Below are 15,000 nucleotides of genomic sequence, written 5' to 3'. Positions count from 1 at the left end.
GGCACAGGGACTATGGTGGTCTGCTTGAAACATGTTGGTATTACAGACTCAGTCAGGGACATGTTGAAAATGTCAGTGAAGACACTTGCCAGTTGGTCAGCGCATGCTCGGAGTACGTGTCCTGGTAATCTGTCTGGCCCTGCGACCTTGTGAATGTTGATCTGCTTAAAAGTCTTACTACAGAGAGCTTGATCACATAGTCATCCGGAACTGCTGATGCTGTCATGCATGCTTTAGTGTTGCTTGCCTCGAAGCGAGCATAGAAGTGATTTTGTCACGATTGTCTACCAGAGAGGAGGACCAAGGCGCAGCGTGATAAGCGTACATACTTTATTTGTACTGAACACGACACAAAAACAAGAAACAACGATACGTGACGTCCTGAGGTTATACACAACACAAACCTTATCGGAACAAAATCCCACAAACCCGAATGAAAAACAGACAGTTTAAATATGGCTCCCAATCAGAGACAACCAACGACCGCTGACACTCGTTGCCTCTGATTGGGAGTCACTCTGGCCAACATAGAAATAAACACCCATAGATCTACACACCCTGGCTCAACATAACAGTGTCCCCAGAGCCAGGGCGTGACAGTACCCCCCCCTAAAGGCGCGGACTCCGACCGCGCCCACCAAATACCACAGGGGAGGGACCGGGTGGGCACTCCGCTTAGGCGGCGGATCCGGCTCCGGGCCTGATCCCCGCTCCCTCTCCAACCCCCCAAAGTACCCCTGGTCCGGTCTGGCCCCGCTGGCCGGAGCTGGACTGCACACTGGTGGAGCGGATTGCTCTAGCTCCGGTGTGAAGCATCTGACCGGTGCCGGACCAGCCACCGGTGGAACAGGCACGGGCCGTGCCGGACTGACGACGCACACCACTGGCTTGGTGTGGGGAGCAGGAACGGGCCGAGCCGGGCTGTCGAAGCGCACCCCTGACTTGGTGCGGGGAGCAGGAACGGGCCGAGCCGGGCTGTCAAAGCACACCACTGACTTGGTGCGGGGAGCAGGAACGGGCCGTGCCGGGCTGACGAAGCGCACCACTGACTTGGTGCGAGTGGCAGGAACAGGCCGGACCGTACTGGGAACACACACCACTGGCCCTAAGTGGGGATCAGGAACAGGCCGGACCGGACTGGCCACACACGCCAGTACCTCTCGCCGTGCCTCTACATCCTCCTTCCCCCTGGTGACCAGTGACTCCCGTAACCTGGCGGCCTCCTGCTGCCCCGTCGTCCACGGCGTTAGCCCCCCCTAAAAAATGTATGGGCTTCACTCCTACCCGTGGCCAAGGCCTCCATCCCTCTTGCCAGACTCGCACTCATCTCCTCCCAAGTCCATCCTCTCTCCTCGTCACGCTGCTTGATCCAGTCGAGGTGGGATTTTCTGTCACGATCGTCTACCAGAGAGGAGGACCAAGGCGCAGCGTGATAAGCGTACATACTTTATTTGTACTGAACACGACACAAAAACAAGAAACAACGATACGTGACGTCCTGAGGTTATACACAACACAAACCTTAACGGAACAAAATCCCACAAACCCGAATGAAAAACAGACAGTTTAAATATGGCTCCCAATCAGAGACAACCAACGACCGCTGACACTCGTTGCCTCTGATTGGGAGTCACTCTGGCCAACATAGAAATAAACACCCATAGATCTACACACCCTGGCTCAACATAACAGTGTCCCCAGAGCCAGGGCGTGACAGATTTAGCTCGTCTGGTAGGCTTGTGTTGGCCAGGACGGAGAATTAAGTAAAACCACAAGTCCAAATCCCTATCTCCATCCATGGCTAATTTAGGAAAGGGACAATTTTAGCTAGATAGCCACCGGAGGACAACAACACAACTAGATGCAACAATTCAAGTGTTTCTGTCAATGATGTACAGTGGGGGAAAAAAGTATTTAGTCAGCCACCAATTGTGCAAGTTCTCCCACTTAAAAAGATGAGAGAGGCCTGTAATTTTCATCATAGGTACACGTCAACTATGACAGAGAAATTGAGATTTTGTTTTCTCCAGAAAATCACATTGTAGGATTTTTAATGAATTTATTTGCAAATTATGGTGGAAAATAAGTATTTGGTCACCTACAAACAAGCAAGATTTCTGGCTCTCACAGACCTGTAACTTCTTCTTTAAGTGGCTCCTCTGTCCTCCACTCGTTACCTGTATTAATGGCACCTGTTTGAACTTGTTATCAGTATAAAAGACACCTGTCCACAACCTCAAACAGTCACACTCCAAACTCCACTATGGCCAAGACCAAAGAGCTGTCAAAGGACACCAGAAACAAAATTGTAGACCTGCACCAGGCTGGGAAGACTGAATCTGCAATAGGTAAGCAGCTTGGTTTGAAGAAATCAACTGTGGGAGCAATTATTAGGAAATGGAAGACATACAAGACCACTGATAATCTCCCTCGATCTGGGGCTCCATGCAAGATCTCACCCCGTGGGGTCAAAATGATCACAAGAACGGTGAGCAAAAATCCCAGAACCACACGGGGGGACCTAGTGAATGATCTGCAGAGAGCTGGGACCAAAGTAACAAAGCCTACCATCAGTAACACACTACGCCGCCAGGGACTCAAATCCTGCAGTGCCAGACGTGTCCCCCTGCTTAAGCCAGTACATGTCCAGGCCTGTCTGAAGTTCGCTAGAGTGCATTTGGATGATCCAGAAGAGGATTGGGAGAATGTCATATGGTCAGATGAAACCAAAATAGAACTTTTTGGTAAAAACTCAACTCGTCGTGTTTGGAGGACAAATAATGCTGAGTTGCATCCAAAGAACACCATACCTACTGTGAAGCATGGGGGTGGAAACATCATGCTTTGGGGCTGTTTTTCTGCAAATGGACCAGGACGACTGATCCGTGTAAAGGAAAGAATGAATGGGGCCATGTATCGTGAGATTTTGAGTGAAAACCTCCTTCCATCAGCAAGGGCATTGAAGATGAAATGTGGCTGGGTCTTTCAGCATGACAATGATCCCAAACACACCGCCCGGGCAACGAAGGAGTGGCTTCGTAAGAAGCATTTCAAGGTCCTGGAGTGGCCTAGCCAGTCTCCAGATCTCAACCCCATAGAAAATCTTTGGAGGGAGTTGAAAGTCCGTGTTGCCCAGCGACAGCCCCAAAATATCACTGCTCTAGAGGAGATCTGCATGGAGGAATGGGCCAAAATACCAGCAACAGTGTGTGAAAACCTTGTGAAGACTTACAGAGAACGTTGGACCTGTGTCATTGCCAACAAAGGGTATATAACAAAGTATTGAGAAACTTTTGTTATTGACCAAATACTTATTTTCCACCATAATTTGCAAATAAATTCATTAAAAATCCTACAATGTGATTTTCTGGATTTTGTTTTCTCATTTTGTCTGTCATAGTTGACGTGTACCTATGATGAAAATGACAGGCCTCTCTCATCTTTTTAAGTGGGAGAACTTGCACAATTGGTGGCTGACTAAATACTTTTTTTCCCCACATGCTCTCAATGGGATTTGATAGGACGCCAAAATCCAAGCTGGCTTCCCTTGACATTTGTTTTGGTACACCGGTACCATTCACAGTTGAGCTCAGTTTAGCTCAACGCTGATTGGCTAAATTTTTATACTTTTTTTTGTCAAGGGAGGCCAGATGCTCGTTGGCTTCCCTTGCCTTCAATGCTATGGGCGGCAACACTGTCATATTCGTTTGGATCAGACAGCATTAGATAGATGGCGTACACGTAGAGAGACAGAGGGGGTGCTGTTTCACTCGCTCTGATGCTTTCTCCTGTGAGAAACATTCAGCCTCTTGCGAATTGAAGGAAAATTATGAAACACAGAGAGATGAAAGATTAATTATTAGTTTTTTGTATTTTTTTCTTGGTCAATTTTTTGGGGAAGCCTGGCTTCCCTTGGCATCCATGAATACATGCCACTTCACAACAGATTAGATAAACTGGAATAAAACTGCCGCTCACAGTTGCACAAAAAGAGCTGTGAGCAAATTACATCTGAAAAATGTGCCAAAGTGATTGAAAAAAACGGTAAACTTTAACTCTGCTCTTTCTCACAGCACCCCCCCCCCCCTCCTCTCTCTCTCTCTCTCTCGCCACCTCATCGCTCCATCCATTTATATCAGATACACCTGCTGCATGTATGAGAGGGAGGGAGAGAGTGTGGAGGGATGGAGGGTGCAGAGAGAGAGGTTGGAGAGAAAGTGAAAGAGAGATACGGAGAGAGAGGAGTGGGCTGAGGACACATGTAGGAGGCACCCAGGGAGATGGAGAGTGAGACAGAGATAGAGGGGGGCGGAGGAGAGAGATATAGATAGAGATACAGCAAACCAAACATGCATAAAGCATATAGGGAGAGAGAGAGCAGAACATTCACCATAGGCCTAGTAGGTTAGCATTCACCATAGGCCTAGCATGTTAGCATTCACCATAGGCCTAGCATGTTAGCATTCACCATAGGCCTAGTAGGTTAGCATTCACAATAGGCCTAGCATGTTAGAATTCACCATTGGCCTAGCATGTTAGCATTCACCATAGGCCTGGCATGTTAGCATTCACCATAGGCCTAGCATGTTAGCACTCACAATAGGCCTAGCATGTTAGCATTCACCATAGGCCTAGCATGTTATAGTTCGCAAAATAGATAATGAATATAAATATTAGTAGTGACATAATACTGTATATCGATGATTGTTTTTAAATGTCATAAAACCTAATCGATAAATACAATAATACTGTCAGCAACAGTGCCGTGTATGTCTGTGTGTGTTACTGTGTGTGTGTTTGTTTGTATGTGTGTTGGAGAAGAGACTGCTCTGCAGTGTCAATGCACCACACATGTATCTTGAGCTTTGAGCGAGAGAGAAGGAGAGAGTGTGAGAGAGAGAGAGCTAGAGAGAGAGAGAGAGAGAGAGAAAGAGAGAGAGAGAGAGTGTGTGTGAGAGAAGAAACGAGAGACTGTATCAACTATGTATATAAACCCTGGATGACCGACAGGGGGCGCTGTATTGAAGCCACCGCGCAGCCATCTTGGTACTACTTAGTTGTAAAATATTTTGGAAGCTATAGAAATGCATTTATTAATGTCGACCTTCGTTTTGACACATTTATTCTATTACAGACATATTAATGCATACTTTTAAATTATATTATGTTAGCTAAACATATAAATAATTTTGTTTAAAACATAACATTTTCCTTAAAGTCTATTTTTTTTTTTACAGTATTGTTACCGTACCCACTACAACAAAACCAATGCTACTTAAATACATGTAACTTTATCCTTGAAACATTTAATTGAAATACTGTAGAATTGTATTCATTCCTATGGAGGACTGCTCCTACTGGGGAGTGCCAATATGACTGACCGGTGGCTTCAAAGCCTCTCAATGGCCAATGCATAGCATCAGCAATACAGGGTTTATACACAACATTGGACACTATCCATTACCGCTCTAATTGCGGACCTTTCGATCTTCAGAACACACGTCTCTTCGGTCCAAAATGGTCAACTCCAGGAGCTCAGTTTTCTCTCCACCGTCATCACTGTATGTAAGCTCCAACGTCAGAGAGTTTGGAGAGAAAGAAACAAATATATATATATCTCCTCTGACTCACTGGAATAAGCCGAGCCACCACATGCAACCCCGCCTCCTCCTCCTCCTCCTCCTCCTCCACCTCCTTCTCTAGCTGGAACAATTGTGACGGCATTTGGGAATAGCCAGTGAGAAGAGCTGCGAGGAGCTGCAGTGTGTATTGGCCCACTGCGGTGCTTCAGAATGGCGGAGGGCGGCGGCAGGTGCAGTGGATCCGGGATGCTGAACGGGGACCGCGGAGGATGGACCGACTAGTCACCCACCCGCACGTTCTGCCAGCATCAGGACCACGCCGAGACAGATCTGGATTTAGGCTATTCTATCTTCAGGAAATATTGGACTGCAATGAACTTCGCCACTACGAGATGTAAGGGCAAATATATGCAACATCGTACCTTTTTAGGCTAATTTATGAAATGGTTAAAATCTGTCTTGAAGACATCGCGCATGCTCCTAATTAATGAGCTTGTCACATTTGCTGCGAGCGAGGCGAGACACGTCGGGACTATTGCCAATGCCATCATTGAAATACTTAAAATCTACACTATAAACAATCCCGCTATAGGCTTTGCGTTTAATTGTGACATATCAGTGTGTGAATCCGTTGGGCTGTGGAGACATTAGTGCCCAGGATGATTATATTGGTGGTTTTGTCGCCGTCGCGTGACAGTGTCTGTCAGTGTGTGTTCAGAGCCCCGAGCGGTTCCATACCGCCTCTCGACACTACAGCAGCCTGCGCGCCTCAGAGCTAACGGAATAACGGGATACAGTACTGTGCTGGGGACTGGATCGGTGTCGCCGCCGGTGCACCAAAACAGGCCACCTTGCACTCTACCGGCTGGAGAAAAGCACTACAAGATAAAGCAGCGGATTCCCTCACTAGATTTGTCATCTTTTTTTCTATCTTATTAAACGGTTTGGACCTCCACACTTAGACAATTTCCTCACGTCTTCTTCTTCTTCTTCTTCTTCTTCTTCTTCTTCTTCTTCTTCTTCTTCTTCTTCTTCTTCTTCATCCCTGCAGCACAATCAAGAAGAACTGTCGAGGCAGTTTCTTTTTTCTCTTCTACAGCATTGGACAAAGAATGCTGCAATCTACTGACTGTCAACGGAAATGGACAATAAATATATAGGATCGTTGTTGCCACAGAGGAGAAGAAGGGGCAGATGAATAGCTATCTCTTTCTCAAGATGCTGATGGAATGTTCTGACAAATCATGAGGAATGCTCTTCAAGAAGTCTAACCTGTGAATAGTCAAAGATTATCACACTGACAATCCTTAGTGATTGAATATAGTTTTAATAGGACAATAGCCAGATTTATTTACACACAGAGGGACAAGTAGAATAGGTTAGTAGAGAGAGTGTGTGTGTGTGTGTGTGTGTGTGTGAGAGAGAGAGAGAGAGAGAGAGAGAGAGAGAGAGAGAGAGAGAGAGAGAGAGAGAGAGAGAGAGAGAGAGAGAGAGAGAGAGAGAGAGAGAGAGAGAGAGAGAGAGAGAGAGAGAGAGAGAGACAGACCGAGAGAGAGAGAGAGAGAGAGAGAGAGAGAGAGAGAGAGAGAGAGAGAGAAAAGAAGGGAAGAGGGTCCTTGGTTGGAGTGTGAGTTGAGATGTGCCTCGATCCTTGCAGAGTAAATGGAGTGAAATGGTCATGAAAACTGCAAGGAAAGAGAGCTTGGTGGTGTAGTTATTGAGTAAAGTGCATTGTGTAGTCAACCATAACCACAGTGAGAAGGCTGCTCCATCCTGCCAGAGAGCAGGATTTACGAGGAATAGAAATTACAGAATACAACTTTATTGTCCATTGGTTAGAACAAGCTTACAGTGGTTTCAGCCTCAGATACATAAGGACAGTGAGAGGGAGAGACAGTGAGAGGGAGAGACATAGAGAGGGAGAGAGAGAGACAGAGGGAGAGACAGAGACAGCGAGAGAGAGAGACAGAGAGAGGGAGAGACAGCGATAGAGAGAGAGACAGAGGGAGAGAGAGACAGAGGGAGAGAGAGACAGAGAGAGACAGAGGGAGAGAGAGACAGAGAGAGGGAGAGACAGAGACAGCGAGAGAGAGAGACAGAGAGAGAGGGAGAGACAGCGATAGAGAGAGAGACAGAGGGAGAGAGACAGAGGGAGAGAGAGACAGAGAGAGACAGAGAGAGAGAGAGAGAGACAGAGGGAGAGAGACAGAGGGAGAGAGAGGGAGAGAGAGACAGAGAGAGTGGAAGAACAGAATTTAGAACTCCACACATGCACCCAGAGGAGACACGCCAACGTGCTAAGCTAAAGCCACTCGGCTACCACAGGGTGAGTGTTTTTACTGATCTTTATCCAACCCCTCCTCCTCCTGTCTTTTTGTTGTTGTTCCTTTTTCTTGGAATGGATGACACAGGGAAGGGAGAGCTCCTGGAACTCTTTTCCCGAGGAATGACTCACCAGATTACAAAAAACAACAAAGGACGTTGTTGACCTGCTCTTTTTGATGATAAACTGTCATATAATTATATAACTTCTTGAGCATGTACTCAAGAATCTCCCACATAAGATAGACAGAGAAATCCTAATGTACTGCTGATCAGTGACAGAACAGACTAAAACTGGCATGCTCTTTTTTGTTCTTTATTTGAATAGATGTAGATTCAAAGATGATCCTATTCAGGAAGTATTCTAAGGGGACCAGGGATGACCAAGTGAAAGAGTTGGACCTCTTGCTTTTCTTCCGTGGAACATGTTCTTCCTGTCCGTCCTTTTTGATAATCTCTCAGTTTCTACCATCAGTTACTCAACTGTTCTTCTTCTTTGGAAATAACTAAGTAATTCATAAACAAACTATTATAGGAAAATTATTTGACTTGGTGACGTTGTGTCATATGATTTCAGAAGATGGGCTCTGACCCCTTCAAGATCACCTGACCTGATTGGACCAACCAGATGTTCGAGGCGCCAACCAATGTCTCTGGCAGGGTAAAACTAGGAACTATAACATCTTGATCCACTAGAAGGACCTTTTTAAAGTTGCCCCTCTCCCCCCCACTTCCTTCTGGTGGGGGGGAGGGCATAGCAGTTAGCCTATCACAGCTCAGGACTTGTACCTTCGTTAACCAGTTAGTCTATCACAGCTCAGGACTGGTCCCTTCGTTAGACTGTTAGCCTATCACAGCTCAGGACTGGTTCCTTCGTTAGCCAGTTAGCCTATCACAGCTCAGAACTGGTCCCTTCGTTAGCCAGTTAGCCTATCACAGCTCAGGACTGGTCCCTTCGTTAGCCTGTTAGCCTATCACCTGTGAGGTTACTGAGACCAGGACCAGACCAGCAGCATGGAGGCTAGTCAGGGCCATGGCCAGGGCAGCCCAGAGAGCCCTAACCGGGCCGTGGCGTACCTCCTGGAGCTCAACAACATCATAGAGAGCCAGCAGAAGCTCCTGGAGACCCAGAGGCACCGTATCGATGAGCTGGAGGTCCAGTTAGACCGACTGGCCCAGGAGAATAAAGACCTACGCCTGGACCGCCAGCGACCTTTACCCCCAACGCCACCCTGCCCCCCGCCACCACCCGCCAATAAAACAAGCCACGCAGCCATACCCTCCGTACCAGTCCGCCCGGTTCAGACCCAGTCCTATAATAGTACCAGAACCAACACTACAGCCATAATGGCCCCCGCACCCCCGCCCCCGGTACCTGTATGGGATCAACACACCCCTCAAACCCCCAAGACCCCCCACCGTACACCCCACCGCACACCCCAAACCCCCAAACAAATCCCCGTCACCACCCAGACCCCGCGCACTCCGCAGACCCCGAAACGGACGCCCCACACGCGGCTGACGCGGACCATCTCGACCGGGACGGGGACCAGCTTCGTGGAGATGGAGAAGGAGAGACTGGACAGGATGGAGGAAGAGAGGACAGAGAGACTTCGCAGCTCCACCTTGGGGAACCCCACCAGCCACCCACACGGCCACAGACAGTAAGTCATTACCTTACCTTTTAGCGTGTGTTACCTTTTAAGACCACAAACTCCGCCGCTAAACAGTTAGCATGGTGTTCAATCTACATGACAATAGGCCTGGACAGTACATCATATTTCACTATATACCGGTACTGATGCACGGACCAGGTTTGGGTTTTTACTTTACCTTCTATAACGGTGTTTCAATGTTTTCTTTGTTAAATGTGACCCTCTGTCAAATCAAGGCGAGAGCAGTTGCTGTTCGCTCTGCAGTCTGCGTGGTCGGATAGATGCAACAAGATGTTGGTAACAACAATGCTGCTTTCGCAAGCGTTCTACAATTACACAATTAGTTTGTGTATTTTACTGTCTGCAGACTACTGTCTGCTAGTTTGTATTTATTCTTGTGGCTAAAATAAATCGCGTTAGCCGCTAACGCTAATCGCTAGTTAGCTTGGCTAGCTAGCTTGCTAAATGCATTTCAAATCAAATCAAATCACATTTTATTTGTCACATACACGTGTTTAGCAGATGTTATAGCGGGTGTAGCGAAATGCTTGTGCTTCTAGCTCCGACAGTGCAGTAATATCTAACAATTTCACAACTTATACCCAATACACACAAAAAAGTAAGGAATGGGATTGAAGAATATATACATATATGGATGAGCAATGACAGAGCGGCATGGACTAAGATACAGTAGAATATTATAGAATAGAATGCAGTATATACATATGAGATGAGTAGTGCAAGATATGGAAACATTATAAAGTGACTAGTGTTCCATTTCGTAAAGTGGCCAGTGATTTCAATATGCAGCAGCAGCCTCTAATGTGCTAGTGATGGCTATTTAACATTCTGATGGCCTTGAGATAAAAGCTGTTTTTCATTCTCTCGGTCCCAGCTTTGATGCACCTGTACTGACCTCGCTTTCTGGATGGTAAGCGGGGTGAACAGGCTGTGGCTCAGGTGGTTGATGTCCTTGATGATCTTTTTGGCCTTCCTGTGACATTGGGTGCTGTATGTGTCTTGGAGGGCAGGTAGTTTGCCCCCGGTAATGCGTTCGGCAGACCGCACCACCCTCTGGAGAGCCCTGCGGTTGTGGGCGGTGCAGTTGCCGTACCAGGTGGTGATACAACCCGACAGGATGCTCTCAATTGTGCATCTGTAAAACTTTGTGAGGGTTTTAGGTGATAAGCCACATTTCTTCAGCCTCCTGAGGTTGAAGAGGCTCGGTTGCGCCTTCTTCACCACACTGTCTGCGTGGGTGGACCATTTCAGTTTGTCGGTGATGTGTACGCCAAGGAACTTGAAGCTTTCCACCTTCTCCAGTGCGGTTCCGTCTATGTGGATTGGGGGGTGCACCCTCTGCTGTTTCCTGAAGTCCACGATCATCTCCTTTGTTTTGTTGATGTTGAGTGATATGTCATTTTCCTGGCACTACACTCCCAGAGCCCTCACCTCCTCCCTGTAGGCAGTCTCGTCATTGTTGGTAATCAAGCCTACTACTGTTGTGTCGTCTGCAAACTTGATGATTGAGTTGGAGGCGTGCACCCCCCTATCCACATCGACGGGACCGCAGTGGAGAAGGTGGAAAGCTTCAAGTTCCTTGGCGTACACATCACCGACAAACTGAAATGGTCCACCCACGCAGACAGTGTGGTGAAGTAGGCGCAACAGAGCCTCTTCAACCTCAGGAGGCTGAAGAAATTCGGCTTGGCACCTACAACCCTCACAAACTTTTACAGATGCACAATTGAGAGCATCCTGTCAGGCTGTATCACCACCTGGTACGGCAACTGCACCACCCGCAACCGCAGGGCTCTCCAGAGGGTTGTGCGGTCTGCCGAACGCATTATCGGGGGCAAACTACCCGCCCTCCAAGACACATACAGCACCCGATGTCATAGGAAAGGCCAAAAAGATCATCAAGGACATCAACCACCCAAGCCACTACCTGTTCACCCCGCTATCATCCAGAAAGCGAGGTCAGTACAGGTGCATCAAAGCTGGGACCGAGAGAATGAAAAACAGCTTCTATCTCATGGCCATCAGACTGTTAAATAGCCATCACTTGCACATTAGAGGCTGCTGCTGCCTATTGAAATCACTGGCCACTTTAAGAAATGGAACACTAGTCACTTTAATAGTGTTTACACATCTTGCACTACTCATCTCAAATGTATATACTGCATTCTATTCTATAATAATCTACTGTATCTTAGTCCATGCCGCTCTGTCATTGTCATTGCTTGTCCATATATGTATATTTTCTTAAATTCCATTCCTTACTAGTTTAGTGTGTATTAGGTATATGTTGTGAAATTGTTAGATATTACTTGTTAGATATTACTGCTCTGTCGGAGCTGGAAGCACAAGCATTTCGCTACACCCGCTATTACATCTCCTAAAAAGTGTTAAACAAATCAAAATATATTTTAGATATTAGATTCTTCAAAGTAGCCACCCATTGCCTTGATGACAGCTTTGCACACTCTTGGCATTCTCTCAACCAGCTTCACCTGGAATGCTTTTCCAACAGTCTTGAAGGAGTTCCCACATATGCTGAGCACTTGTTGGCTGCTTTTCCTTCACTCTGCGGTCCAACTCATCCCAAACCATCTCAATTGGGTTGAGGTCGGGTGATTGTGGAGGCCAGGTCATCTGCTGCAGCACTCCATCACTCTCCTTCTTGGTCAAATAGCCCTTACACAGCCTGGAGGTCTGTTTTGGGTCATTGTCCTGTTGAAAAACAAATTATAGTCCCACTAAGCACAAACCAGATGGGATGTCGTATCGCTGCAGAATGCTGTGGTAGCCATGCTGGTTAAGTGTGCCTTGAATTCTAAATAAATCACAGACAGTGTCGCCAGCAAAGCAACCCCCACACCATCACACCTCCTCCTCCATGCTTCACGGTGGGAACCACACATGCGGAGATCATCCGTTCACCTACTCTCGTCTCACAAAGACACAGCGGTTGGAACCAAAAATCTCAAATTTGTACTCATCAGACCAAAGGACAGATTTCCACTGGTCTAATGTCCATTGCTCATGTTTCTTGGCCCAAGCAAATCTTTTCTTCTTATTGGTGTCCTTTAGTAGTGGTTTCTTTGCAGCAACTAGACCATGGAGCCCTATTTCACGCAGTCTCCTCTGAACAGTTGATGTTAAGATGTGTCTGTTACTTCAACTTTGTGAAGCATTTATTTGGGCTGCAATCTGAGGTGCAAGTAACTTTTATAAACTTATCCTCTGCAGCAGAGGTAACTCTGGGTCTTCCTTTCCTGTGGCGGTCCTCATGGGAGCCAGTTTCATTATAGTGCTTGATGGTTTTTGCGACTGCACTTGAATAAACTTTCAAAGTTCTTGAAATGTTCCGTATTGACTGACCTTCATGTCTTAAAGTAATGATGGACTGTCGTTTCTCTTTGCTTATTTGAGCTGTTCTTGTCATAAAATTGACTTTTACCAGATAGGGCTATCTTATGTATATCACCCCTACCTTGTCACAACACAACTGATTGGCTCAAACGCATTAAAAAGGAAAGAAATTCCACAAATTAACTTTTAACAAGGCACACCTGTTAATTGAAATGCATTCCAGGTGACTACCTCATGAAACTGGTTGAGAGAATGCCAAGAGTGTGCAAAGCTGTGGCTATTTGAAGAATCTAAAATATATTTTGATTTGTTTGACACTTTTTTGGTATTTCATAATTTTGATGATGTCTTCACTATTATTCTACAATGTAGAAACACTTATTTGGTTACTACTTGATTCCACGTGTTATTTCATAGTTTTGATGTCTTCACTATTATTCTACAAATAGAAAATAGTAAAAATAAAGAAAAACCCTTGAATGAGTAGGTGTGTCCAAACTTTTGACTGGTAATGGGTAATAAATATATACCTTTCATAATATATATATATCCTCTTTCTCTCTCTATTGTTGCTTCATACCTTCCTCATGTTCAACAATTAAATTAAATACGTTTCGTTGTCCTTATCTTCATCATTCTAATGAAATCCTTGAATATTATAGGACTAGAATTAAATGCAGACGGCTTTTCACTTCTCTTCATGAAGGTCGATTGGTTATGGGTTGGAATAAATTACTGCTATAGCCTACCGCCATCGCGCGTTCGCTCTTCTTTCAAACGACTCATAATTTCAATTGGCTGCTGTATTTAACATTCAGCAGACAAGATCTTTCGTACCTCTTCGAATAGTCTATTGGTATAAGAAATGCAACAACAACAAAAATAATCTCCAGCAAGCTATTCTAGTCTAGCTTTTCCTGCATGGGACTCCAAGAGCTAAGGAGCGTTTTTTTAAGGAGAGGCCAGCGGAGCACAGATGCTTGCGTATTGCGCAAGAGACAGAGGATATACACTACCGTTCAAAAGTTTGGGGTCACTTAGAAATTTCCTTGTTTTCCATGAAAACATACATTAAAATAGTTTAAATAGGAAATATAGCAATATGCATAGGAAATGTAGTTATTGACAAGGTTAGAAATAATGATTTTTAATTGAAATAATAATTGTGTCCTTCAAACATTGCTTTCGTCAATTAATCCTCCATTTGCAGCAATTACAGCCTTGCAGACCTTTGGCATTCTAGTTGTCAATTTGTTGAGGTAATCTGAAGAGATTTCACCTCATGCTTCCTGAAGCACCTCCCACAAGTTGGATTGGCTTGATGGGCACTTCTTACGTACCATACGGTCAAGCTGCTCCCACAACAGCTCAATAGGGTTGAGATCCGGTGACTGTGCTGGCCACTCCATTATAGACAGAATACCAGCTGACTGCTTTTCCCTAAATAGTTCTTGCATAGTTTGGAGCTGTGCTTTGGGTCATTGTCCTGTTGTAGGAGGAAATTGGCTCCAATCAAGCGCTGTCCACAGGGTATGGCATGGCATTGCAAAATTGAGTGATAGCCTTCCTTCTTCAAGATCCCTTTTACCCTCTACAAATCTCCCACTTTCCCACCACCAAAGCACCCCCAGACCATCACATTGCCTCCACCATGTTTGACAGATGGTATCAAGCACTCGTCCAGCATCTTTTCATTTGGTCTGTGTCTCACAAATGTTCCTCTTTGTGATCCGAACACCTCAAATTTCGATTAGTCTGTCCATATCACTTTTTTCCCAATCTTCCTCTGTCCAGTGTCTGTGTTCTTTTGCCCATCTTCATCTTTTCTTTTTATTGGCCAGTCTGAGATATGGCTTTTTCTTTGCAACTCTGCCTAGAAGGTCAGCATCCCAGAGTCGCCTCTTCACTGTTGACGTTGAGACTGGTGTTTTGCGGGTACTATTTAATGAAGCTGCCAGTTGAGGACCTGTGAGGCGTCTGTTTCTTAAACTAGACACTCTAATGTATTTGTCCTCTTGCTCAGTTTTGCACCGGGTTCTCCCACTCCTCTTTCTATTCTGGTTAGA

At 45.9% G+C, this 15,000-nt stretch overlaps 1 protein-coding gene across 1 annotated transcript in view; it reads left to right on the top strand.

The window, feature by feature from the left end:
- Positions 1-7,754: 7,754 nt before the first annotated feature.
- The window catches only part of LOC121538117 (IQ motif and SEC7 domain-containing protein 2), a 231,534-nt gene continuing 224,288 nt past the window's right edge, over positions 7,755-15,000 (top strand). The window contains exon 1 of the mRNA XM_045206791.1: positions 7,755-9,568. Within this exon, the coding sequence (XP_045062726.1) occupies positions 8,919-9,568 (650 nt within the window). The 5' untranslated portion in view covers positions 7,755-8,918. The remainder of the gene's footprint in view (positions 9,569-15,000) is intronic.

This window comes from Coregonus clupeaformis, chromosome 24 (assembly GCF_020615455.1).
Source record: "Coregonus clupeaformis isolate EN_2021a chromosome 24, ASM2061545v1, whole genome shotgun sequence".
Classification (NCBI taxonomy): Eukaryota; Metazoa; Chordata; class Actinopteri; order Salmoniformes; family Salmonidae; genus Coregonus; species Coregonus clupeaformis.
The sequence above is the reverse complement of the archived record's forward strand: the minus strand, read 5'-3'. Positions and strand labels throughout refer to the sequence as shown.